The sequence below is a fragment of the Chinchilla lanigera genome, unplaced genomic scaffold (assembly GCF_000276665.1).
Source record: "Chinchilla lanigera isolate Chin_1 unplaced genomic scaffold, ChiLan1.0 scaffold00040, whole genome shotgun sequence".
NCBI lineage: Eukaryota > Metazoa > Chordata > Mammalia > Rodentia > Chinchillidae > Chinchilla > Chinchilla lanigera.
In genome coordinates, this window is record NW_004955441.1 from 1074545 (window position 1) to 1087206 (window position 12662).

General features: G+C 35.5%; 1 protein-coding gene across 1 annotated transcript in view; it reads left to right on the forward strand.

The window, feature by feature from the left end:
* The window catches only part of Ttc27 (tetratricopeptide repeat domain 27), a 166355-nt gene that overhangs the window by 128926 nt on the left and 24767 nt on the right, over positions 1 to 12662 (forward strand). The window contains exon 16 of the mRNA XM_005390841.2: positions 3006 to 3171. Coding sequence (XP_005390898.1) covers positions 3006 to 3171 — 166 coding nt within the window. The remainder of the gene's footprint in view (positions 1 to 3005; positions 3172 to 12662) is intronic.

The window sequence follows — 12662 nt, forward strand, 5'->3', positions numbered from 1 at the left end:
GAGCAGATATGTGATCCTGGTTCAGAAGTACTAATGTTGGACCCAAGCTAAATTTGAAGGATGGGAATGGAGGACAAATGAAAGTCTTTTAGGCTAGGGAAACAATGTGACCAAATATAGAGTGACAGAAGTGAATGAGTTATTTTAGAAGATAGGAGGTAATATAGTCAAGCTACAGTGTAATGTGAGCTTTGTGGTAAGAGGTAAGATTGGAAAGGTAGTTTGTGTCAAACTGTTGTATGTTCTGGTTTTCTAACATGTGGAGATCATCTTGTTGGTAATAGAAAGCCAGGGATTTTGGCTAATTCATGAAGAAAGAAGTTTTTTTTTTTTAGGAAGATTTATCTGGTAGCAGTGTGTTAGACAAACTAGGGAGGAAACTGGAGGCTGGGAAACCAGTTAGGAGACAGCTGTTACAACAATCCAGCATGAGATAACTAAAGTGGAAAAAGAAAGGGCAGATGCCAAAGAGTTTATAAAGGGGACAACTGACTGGCTTATTGACTGGCTACAAAAAGCAGGAGAAAGGGAAAAGACAATTGCTTTTGCCAGAGTTTTAATGTGTTAATTAAAGGATAGCTATATTTCCATTTTTATTTGGCCTTATTTTCAAATTTAATTTAATTTTTCTTTGGAATCTCAAGATATTTCTGGAGATATTGAAATCATGAAATGCTTCCTCTGTTTTTGGATGATAATCTGCATAAATAAAGTACTGTTTGTTCTAGAGTTTCTTCAGAAAATAATATTATGTTTTTGATTGCAACTGATTATATTAAACCCACTGGAGACCTCTGGTTTAAAGCCGGGGGTAGGGGAAATCCCTGTCATAGTTGTAGAGTGATTTCAATGACTTTTTCCAGTTACGGAGATAATTTTCTATGTAGTAAGGCTCTTGATAGGCTCTATTTTGTCTTCTAGACCACTAACCTTTGCAATTCTATGTAGACAATTCTTGCATACTGTTCTTTTTAAATTTTTTTTATTTTAAAGAGAGTAGTAATTGAGAAACAAACAAGCAAAGAAGTGGAACAGTAGCAGCATACCAGCATCACAAACATAAACCCATTAAAGCAAGAACATTCAGAGTGATACAGAGTCTCAAGACTCTTTTCTTAATACTTTTCTTAATACTCTAATTTTCTTTTCTTGATACTTTATTGCCTTTCTGCTCCTTCATGAACAAGTTTGTATATAAAATTAGAGTTGCAAGGTCAGAGGTAAATCATTACATTGTTCTAGTCTTTTTACTCTTTCTTTTGTTTGCTACTGCTCCAGACATAGCTAATTTTTGGCTCATGAAATTGTTGCTTCAAAGATAGTTATTACGGCTCCTCTCAAACAGTCACATTCATGCCCTAAAATGGCCTATTTAACTATCTCATTTAGTGTTCTGTTATCACAGGGTTCTTCACTGAAGTGCTGTTTTCATTGTTACATCTTATTTCCCCAGGCCTCATGTCCCTACCAATCCCTTGGGAAAGTTGCCCATTTTGGATACTGTATAACTATCATAGTGCAGTATCTCTACCGTACTGGGTTTGATAAGTGAATCTTGACAGGAAGCTTTTTGTAAAGAAGGCATTCTGAACAAAAAAGAAAAAATAATTCATTTCAAAAATTTTGAGGCTAGGAGCTTGTGGTTAGAAGGTGGGCATACAGGAAAAGGAATAATCCTCATAGTGTGAATTGTTGCTTGTTATTTTTCAAGAGGATAATTTCATTCCCACCCTTCTATAATTAAGAGAACTGAGTACACCACAATTGAAGGCAGTTGCTGTTGTATGTGGTGGTAAGGAGTAAAGTAAGGAATTTTAAAAATTCCTATATGATTTGTGTTTGAATTTTGAAGTGTTTCATTCTTTTGAATTCCCTTTATTTTGCAAGGTAGTAGTTCTTTTAGTTAGGGTCAATAGGTAGGAAACTGTCTTAGTCTTTGTATATTTAAAAATGTTTGGTTTTGCATTTACTATGAGTGGCAAGTTTAGCTGGTTGTAAAATTTGGGCTGACAATCATTTTCACTCATCACTTTAAAAGAAGTATATTCTCTTGTTTTCTATCATCTTGTTGTTGATTAAATTTAATCTGCTGTTCTCTAATTATTACTCCTTTGTAGGTTTTAGAATATGTGTTCTGTAGTTTTACATAATATGTCTGTGTTACTTGATCTGGAAAACGATCATCTATTATCTTTTATGTATAGTATACTGCCATTTTTTGCATTTGTTCATTCCAGAATTTATCTCATGCTTTCCTCTCTCCTCACTGTTTTTTATTTTTTAATCCAAATTCTGTGTTAACTCATTATTGTCTTCCAGTTCATTAGTTTTTTCTTCTGACTATATGTAGTCTAGTTTTAGTTACCTATTTTTTCTTTCTAAACTTTCTAGTTTGTTTTTATTTATATTGCCTTGTTCTTGTTTCATTTCTACTTGTTTTTGTTTCACAATCTTCTGTTTCTTTTAAATATAAATTATTTATTTGGCTCTTTCAGTATTCTAAACAAATCTGTTTAAAGCTTTGATATATTGTTTCTTTAAATTAATTTTATTGTTAGTAAATTTATGTCATGTTGCTTTATTTTACTGATTGTCCCTCCTAGTGTAGGTTTTTCCCCATGGGAGATTTTTTTTGTTTTGATCTCTTCCAGTTGTGCCCCACTTTTTGTCTTGTCTTACAATTGTGCTTGCTTGGTCATTGTGGGTTCATGTCTGAAACTTGCCTGGGTGCTCTCCTGGGGTGATAATGAGCTTGACACCCAGTTATACTGTCCTTCTTACCAATGCATAGATTAGGGGAGGAGTTACCACTGTAGGTATCTTATGTATACTAAAGGTCTGTTCAGTTTTATAGCAAAGTTTGAGGTATTTTGGGGCCTCTAAAATCTACAAATTACCATGAATGATGAAGACTAACAGTTCGTACTAGCGTTCAATATGCTTAGCTGTGTTGTATACTAGTTAAAATAATTCCTGTTGCTCTCTTTAAAATTTGACCTTCTTAGGGTAAAAGCTTTTAGAACTTTACAAGAAGCTCTCAAGTGTAACTACGAACACTGGCAAATCTGGGAAAACTACATCCTCACCAGCACTGACGTTGGGGAATTTTCAGAAGCAATTAAAGCTTATCACCGGCTCTTGGATTTAAGAGACAAGTACAAAGATGTTCAGGTAGGATATGCATATTTTGTTATTTCAGTTTTTTATTTTATGTTAATCCTTGATGACATATAATATATATTGTTTCTTTGAATATTGCATAGGTTTTGTTAAACATAATATACAAAGAATTATTTTTATTAGTCAAATATTCTTAATGTAGTACTACTGGCATTCTAGTGTTAAGTATGTCTGTACAGCTATAAACGGAATATTACTATGACTTAATTATGAAAATCTGACATGTTTACATATGTACTGTCAGATCCCAGAAACTAAATAGAACGTTGTTCGCATTAATTATTACTTTGGGTAACTCATTATATTCTGTGATCTGTAGTACAGTGATACCTTGGTTCACAAACTTAATTTTTTCCATGATTCTGGTTGCAAATCGAACTGGATGAGAACTGAATCAAATATGATGATTAGGTTCATTGTTGACTCTATGGGGAAATTTGATTCAGTTCTCATCCAGTTCGATGTGCAACCAGAATCGTAGAGAGAATTGAGTTTGTGAACCGAGGTACCACTGTAGTTGGAGTATATTCTTGACTCATTTATTCACTCATTTAGCAAGCATTTACTGCACATTTTCAGATAATAAGAACAATGTAGAAATGATGAATAATATTTTCTTTGTAGTGTTGATCCTTTCAGAAAATGTAGGAGCTCTGTAGCCACTGGGTTTTTTATACAATGGGATTAAATGAACAAGACTTTTCAGGTTTAATTATTATTGTGGGTAGTATACAAACAGGATATGTAGGAGTTTATGGGTTATGAATTCATAACACTAGAAAATTGAACACCTTATGCCTTAATAGTTGTAAGAATCAGCATATGCTATTTAAAATGATGACTTTGGCATTAAGTAAAATGAGAAACAATATCTAATACATAATTGTGCCTCTCTAGTTTTATGACATACTATCTTACCCCAGTTAGTCTAAAATGCAGTTTATCTGGACATGTTGTAGAGCCTTAGCCTTTGGATTATTTATATGCCCTTGCAAGCATAGCTGTATAATTGACCATTACCTTCAGCTTCAGGATCTGTACTATTGACTTAGAAGATAAGTGGCTTCAAGTAAAACCATATATCTACTTGGAGACGCTATGTTGGGTCCTTCAGTTACTATTGTTTTATCTTTTTTTCTCCTCCTCACTTTCTCCTTGCTTTTCTTTTTCCTTCTCCTCTTACACTTTCTAAATATTGTACATTCATTTAGAGAATGGACTTGAATTTTACAGTGTAAAAATCACTTACAGTGTGAATGAAGGTACCGCAGAATTTATCATCCTGCATGGGATGATGAGTTGTAGCAAATGCACTTGCGCAGTCCCCTGCGATCGAGTGCTTGTCCCGTTCTCGTGGCTGAAAGTCTCCATGGACGCAGTTCTCTCTCCTTCACATTTCTTCTCTCGGCCTAGGGCACCGATGAGGCTCGGAACAGATCGCAGAATGTTGCACACCACTGAGGATATTACTTACCTTTTGTGTACTTCACCTGTGATTTGTCAGATGATCTGTCTTTACTAGGAAAGCTTTCTGAAAACTGTTCCTGAAATCTCAGGGGGAATGTAAATAAATTGGCAATATACTCCATCTTACACTTGACATTTATTCTGTTGTTTTCTTTCATGTTTAAAAAATGTGTGTGAAATGCAGTACAGTGCTTCTCATTTAGTCACCGCTGCTAGCTAAATTCCAGCGTTCTTTGGTATCACAAACTGTCAGAGCAGAGGGGGCCTGAGTAGAGCCCCCCAGGGTAGGCTGCGTGGGCTTATACACCAAATAAGAAGGAAGTATTAAACTCCCCTTGTTCCTGATCAGACCGGAGAGGGAGATTCTCCACCGTGCCGGTCTGCTGTCCTGTCCCATCGGCATTAGTGGTGGCTGCCTGGCTGTGTCATCTCTTTGTCTTGGAATTGGCTTTCTTGGTCAGTCTCATACGATTAATCTTTTGCCATATGCCTCCAAGTCCAAAGTCACCTGTTTTTCTTTGTAGTATGAGTGGGGTATCTCCTCTAAATCTGTACTTTAACCTGTACTGTCTTTCATCTGTTAATTGTTAGGTACAATTAGCTCACCAGTGTGATTTTTTTGGATCCTAAGAAAATCCTGATCACCCTTTCATGCTTGGCACTAAAAGGGTTAGTTTTATGTAGAGAACCCAAGTGGCTGGGTCTAGCCCCTCTCTCTCTGTAACAGATGGACTTGGGTGGGGTGAGGTATGTGAGCATCAAAGGAAGGGGCTTTTCTGTTTTCTCTGTCATTTACTCTTTCTTGGTTTTAAGGGACATAGAGCAAGTCCATGTGGGACATGGTACAGTAATAATATTTAACATTTACTAAGGGTTTGCTGTGTCAGACACTATTCTAAGCGTTTTACTTGTAAGAACTAATTTTCACCACAGCTCTATAGGATAGATCTGTATTATCATAAGCTATATATATATATATATATTTTTTTTTTCCCCTGGTATTGGGAATCGAACTCACGACCTTGTGCTTGCCAGGCAGGCACTGTGCCACTAAGCTAAATCCCCAGCCCCCATAACCTATATTTGACTCTGGTACAAATGTGTGTGTGCCACCCTGTTATTTTTCTTGTTTTCAGAGAACTAATGATAGGAGGAAAAACAACCGTTCAAAGGTTGTTTTGAAAAAGTGTTTCTTTTACATCATAAACAGTTGTACAGTCACTAATATAATGCTGGGTTTAGTTGATTTAAGCGTGTAAAGTATACCAAATCTTGCTGAGAGACGTATTCCAAACAAAGGCCAGACAAAAACAAAACAAAACAAAAAACTATTGCTTTCTTGAAAATGATGATTTAGAATAAGATACATTTAGCCAGGGTCATTTCTATTGCTTGCAATTGCAATAGCTGAAAAAGTATTGGAGAATTTTACTTAAATTTCCCTTAATTTTCATACGTGGATTTATTGGAGGAATACCACCTCTTAGAACATAACAACTACACAGCCGATTTGCTAAGGTCAAACTGTCATATTTAGCACCTTTAAAGGACTTTCAGGTATTCACATGTAGAAATAGCCACAAGGAGGTAATTTGTCTGTTCATATCTTGATTTTTGTTTTTCGTTTTTCTTCTGGTACCAGGAATCGAACTCACAACCTTGCGCTTGCCAGGCAGGCGCTTTGCCGCTGAGCTAAATCCCCAGCCCCTCATATCTTGATATCCTGTGTGAGCCTGCCTTTCAAAGTGTTGTGCAACTCTGATGGCACTGTTTAGTGTCTGGCAGGTGTGCTAGGAATCACTCTATAGTGGTTTGGTTTATCGTGGACAGAAAGTCAGTGTCTAGTGATAGGCTCAGGCATATCCAGCATCATGGCATATGCTGTCAGCATGGTTTTTGACAACTAGTCAGTGCACACAGAGACAATAGATTGCCTACAATATTTTTATCTTGGGCTAAAAAACTCCTACTTAATCTGACTTTGTATGTTTTGGCAACTGTTTCGTTTTTGTTTTTTGTTTTTTTGAGACAGGGTTTCACTGTGTAGTTCAGGCTGGCCTTGTACTCATGGGGATCCTCCTTCCTCAGCCTCTGGAGTGCTGGCATTATAGGTGTGCATCACTGTGCCTGGCTGCAACTATTGTTTTTTTAAAAAATTCTTTGATGTTCTTATGTTTGACACTGCCTGACTCCATTCTACTTTAATTTGCTTTAAATTTCTTTTCCTTTCTTTTTTTTAATTTAAAAAAAAAAAAAAATAACAACAAAGACAAAAACAAAACAACGCAAAAGCAATAAAAATGATACAGGATTTCAAAACAAGATGATAGGAATTAACAGTGGTTGTTATAGTACATATTGTTATCTTCAGCAAAGTTGCTCAGATTACCAGTTGTAAGAATGCAAGATTAATCAAACAATTCAAGAGAATAAAAAGTAATAAAAAACCATTAGAAATGATACAGAATTTCACTAAACAGAATTGTAGGAATTCAACAATGGTTGTTATATTGCATATTGTTGTCTTCTGATTTGTTGTTCAGATTACCAGATATAATCATGCAGAATTGGTCAAGAAAAAAATTTAAGCATTAACTATTCCTTTCAGTAAACCAATAGACATCAGCAGTAAAATTATCCCAGCTATCCTTGTATATGCATATATCTATCTATCTATATCTATCTATATCTATCTATATATCTATATTTCCCCATCCTTCTTTCTTTTCTCCTTTCCCTCATTCCAGTTGTTTCTTCCCTTTGAGCAATTTCTTTCCCTTTCACAATATTTATTGTACCTTTCAGATTTTATTTACTCTTTCAGGTTCTTACACTAGGGAGACAATATGATGTTTACACATGTGGGTCTGATTTATTTCACTTATGAGTATGGTCTCTAGTTGCATCCATTTACCCACAAAAGCCTCAAGTTTATCTTTTTTTATAGCTGAGTAATACTTCATTGTATACAAATACCACATCTTTTTATCCATTCCTCTGTTGATGGGCATTTGGATTATTTCCAAGATTTAGCTGTGACAAATTGTGCTGCTATAAACGTGGGTGCACATATATTGCTGTGGTATGATGTTTTCAGCTTTTCTGGAAAAATACCCAGAAGGGGAATAGCTGGGTTAAGTGGGACCTGTAATCCTAGTTTTTATCTTTTCTTTTTCTACTGCCTTTTTGTTTGGTACTGGGAATTGAAATCATGACCTCACACTTGCCAGGCAGGCATTGTGCCACTGAGCTGTATCCCCTTCCCTCTTTTTCTACTTCTGTGGCGCTCTAGATTGTTGTAGTTTTAACTTTCTATTATGAGTGTATGAGAATATATAAATTCATACTTTAATACATAGATTAAATTTGCTGCAAATTAGTTTTCCTAGTATACATAATAAAGGAAGGAGCAGACATACAAACAGTATTATTTTTGTTCTCTTTCCATGTCCTGAATTTTGACTAACTTATAGATCAGTAAAACTTACAAATGCTTTTGTGTGATAGTACTTTTTTATATTCATGTATAGAATATACACAGTATTTTTATTGCCTATCATGAAACTGTTTTTCATATTTGTGTGTAACTAGTTCTTGTTTGTTTCCCAGGTTTCTACTGTTGTAAATAGCACCATGAATGCCCTTGTAGACAAACCTTCATGTATATCTGTTAGGGTTTAGATCTACAGTGTTGGGAGTGGGAGCCCTTTCTTCTCTTCTTTCATTCTTTTTTTTTGATCGTTTGGAGGCAGGCTTTTGCTATGCAGTTCAGGCTGGCCTTGAACTCACTTTGTAGCCCAGGCTGGCTGTGAACTTACAGCAGTCCTCCTGCCTCAGCCTCCTGAGTGCTGGGATGCCAGATGTGTGCCACCACACCTGGCCGTGGAAGGTGTACTCTTGCCCTGGCTCATGCTTCCCCTCAGTCTCTGCGTCCTGACTGCCATGAGATGAGCAGTTCTCTGCCATGTCCTCTGCCATGCCGTTTTTGCCTTCGAGGCAGCGGACCAGGCATGAGCTAAAACCGTTAGCCACAGTTATCCTCTCATCTTTAGGGTTGGTGGTGCCAGATATTGTGTCCCAGCTGTGGGAAAGCTGACTAAAACGGTGTCAGTGCTTCTAGACTAATGTGCATTTGTTAGTTATTTTTGTTTTTGTAGGGTTTTTTCCTTGTTCTCAGTAAGCTTGCAATTTGTTATATCATTGACACCTAATTTGCTCTTTATATATAGCGAGATTAAGATATATTGAGTGCTCACTATGTTCTTGCCATATAATGTGGATCATCATGTATAGGGCTTACAGTATCTGAGGTGGATATTAAATTTTCCTCAATTAATACTTGTTAGAGTAAGGCCCAGAGAGCTTCTATAACTTCACCAGACATGTGGCTAGTGGATAGAAATCACGTGTAAACAGCCTGTTGTTTTTTTTCACTGTGCCATGAAGTCTGTGGGGAACTTATGGAAAGGCGTATTTCCCAATCATATGTGTGTGTAACAGAGGTTTTTAAAATTGAGATATAATTGACATATAATAGAGCATACAGTTTTTTAGCATTTTATTTTATTAGCACGTTTGCAGTGCATGAAGCTTACATTCATTTTACAGACCAGGCACATGTACATAACACATTTTGATTCTTTTCTAATCCCCTCCATTCCCCACCTACCATTCTTGCTCTGTCTGAATTCCCTTCTGCATTTTCATTATTATTATTTTAGGGTCCTGTTTATGACATATAGTGTATGCATTCACTGTGGGTGTTTGGCACATGTATGTCACATGATCACATTCCTTGTGTGGAGTTGGACATGTGTACATAACACATCTCAACGCTTTTTCTTCCCTTTTTCTTTCCTTCCTCCCTGCTTCCTCCATTTCTTGATCCTCTTCCCATTTGAAAAAGATCTCCCCATTTACTATTATCCATCTTTTAATTTGCTCTTTATTTATAGTTTGGGTTTCTCACATAAGAGAAATCATGTGATATTTAAGTTTGTGTGTCTGATTTATTTCACTTAATATTATGATCTTGAGGTATGTCCATTTACATGTGAATCAAGTTTATTCTTTATGGCATAGCACTTCTTTGTGTTTTTATAGCACATTTTCTTTATCCATTCATCTGTTGATGAGCATATAGGCCATTTAAAAGATTTAGCTGTTAAGAATTGTGCTGCTATAATTCATAGCATGTATGCATGTATCACAGTATGCCTGTACCACTGTGATGTGATGGGTATGCATGTATCACTGTAACGTGATGTCTTTAACTCTTTTCATGAAGATACTCAGAAGGGGAATAGCTGGGTCAAATGGAATATCTAGTTATAGTTTTAGTCTTAGTTCTTGGAGTACAAAAAATATAGTGGTTATACTACTTTTACATTACCACCAGCAGTGGAGAAGCGTTCTTTTTTCTTCACAGTTTCACCAGCATTTGTTATTGTTTGTTATCTGAATGATAGATGTTCTTTCTGGAATAAGGTGAGATCTGTGTTGTTTTAATTTGCATTCTCTAGTGGCCAGGATATTGAACATTCTTTCATGTATTTATTGGCCATTTTTACTTTCCCTGAGAAGTACTTATTTACTTCAGTAGCCCATTTTTTCATTGAGTCTTTTATTTGGGGAATCTAATTTTTTTTGAGTTCTTTGTATATTCTTTGTATATTCTATATTAACCCTCAGAAGAGTACCTGGCAAAACTTTTTTTCCCATTCTGTAGGTTTTCTCTTCATTCTCTTGGTTTTTTCTTTCGTTGTGCAGAAGCTTTTTAATTGGGTATAATCCTACTTGTTGATTCTTGGTATTATTTTGGTACATTTGGAATTCTGTTCAGAAAGTCCAGGCCCACACTTATGTCTTCAAGGGTTTTACTTATTTTCCAACAGATTTAAGTGCTTCTGTTTTAACATTTAGATACTTGAACCATTTTGATTTTAATTTAGTACATAGTGTAAGATATAAGTGTAGATTTAATCTTCTGCATGTAGATAGCCAATTTTCAAAGCACCACTTATTAAAGAAGCTGTGTTTCTTCCAGTGTGTGTTTTTGGCTCCTTTGTCAAAGATCAGATAGCTGAATGTTGGGGGTTGTTTCTGCTTCCTCTGTTCTGTTCCACTGATTCACATGTCTGCTTTTGTGCCAGTACCATGCTGTTTTACACTGTGGATTGTGATGCCTCCTGCTTTGCTCATTGCCCTGGATTGCTTTTGCCATTCAGGGTTGCATATAAATTTTAGGATTATTTTCTCTAGTTTTGTGAATAATGCTGTTTATATTTTGGGATTGCATTAAATCTGTATATCAGTGTTGGAAGTATGACCATTTTGACTATAATGATTTTGCCTATCCAGGAATAGGAGATTTCTTTCCATTTCCTTATGTCTTATTTGATCTCCTTTTTCAAAGTCCTGCAGTGTTGGTAGTAGAGGTCTTCCATATCCTTGGTTAGGTTAATTCTTAAGTATTTAATTTTTTTGATGTCTTATGAATAGTATTGTTTTCTTAATTTCTTTCTTGGCAAATTCATTATTGGTGTATAGGAATGCTATTGATTTGTGTATGTTGATTTTATATCCTGCTTCAGTGTGTAAATTTGGTTCTAGGAGTCTTATGGTGGAATTTTTGGGGTTTTCTATGTAGAGGAGCATGCTTCTCCAAATAATGATAATTTGACTTCTTATTTTCCTATACATACCCCTTTTATTTCTTTCTCTTGCCTGATTTCTCTGGCTAATGTTGTCAGTACTGTGTTGAAAAGGAGTGGTAATACTAGGCATCCTTCTCTTATTCCTAATTTTAGAAGGAAAGTTTTCAGTTTTCCTCCATTTAATATTTTGTTGGCAGTACATTGGCTGTGGATTTATCAGAAATGACTTTTATCAGATTGATGTAAGGTCCTTTATTTTCTTCTAAGTTTTTTCATAGATGGGTATGGGTTTCATCAAGGGCCTTTTCTGTGTCTATTGAGATTTTGTGATTTTTGTCTTTGTTTCTGTTTATGTGATGTGTTACATTTTTAAATTTGCATATATTGAACCATCCTTGCATCCCTGGTATTGAGCCTACCTAATTGTGATATATGATCTTTTTGATGATTTGTTGCATTGTTTTTGCTGGTAGTATCTCGTGGAGGAATTTTTTTTTTTTTTGTACCAGGAATTGAACTCAGGACCTTGCACTTGCCAGGCAAATGCTGTGCTACTGAGCTATCTTCCTGCCCTCATTGAGGATTTTCACATGTATATTCATTGAAGAGATTGGTCTGTAGTTCTTGTTTTCTTTCCTTCTTTTTTTTTTTTTTCTTGGTTTTGTAGTCAGATAATGCTAGTCTCCAGGAATAACTGAGAGTACTCATTCCTTCTCTATTTTATTAGAAGAGTTTAAGAAGTATTGGCATTAGATTCCCTGAGGTTCTTATAGAATTTGGCAGTGAATCCATCAGGACCTGTGCTTTTCTTAGCTTATAGGTTTTTTTTTTTTAATTACTACTTCAGTTTCATTGCTTGTTTTTTACTTGGACTCTGTTTTTGTGATGTGGGCATTCACAGCTATACATTTTGTTCTGAAGACTGCTTTCATTGTATACCATATGTTTTGGTACGATGTACAAGCATTATTGCTGGATTCTAGGAACTGTCTTATTCTTCCTTGATTTTGTCTGTGACCCATTGATTAGTAAAGACTATATTGTTTAATTTCCACGTATTTCCATAATTTCTGTGTTTTCTTTTGCCACTAATTTGTAGTTTCATTATATTATGATCTGATAATATACATGGGGTAGTTTTTCTCCTTTTGCACCAGTATTTGGTTCATATATATTTATGATTGTTATTTCTTCTTGTTGCATTGTTCCTTTAAACAATATGTTGTGACCTTCTTTGCCTCTTCTGATCAGTTTTGGCTTAAAGTTCACTTTGTTTGAAGATAGGCTAGCTAGTCCTGGTTGTTTTCCATTGCAATGAATATTGTTTTCCATTGTTTTTGATTGTTAGCCTATGACTTT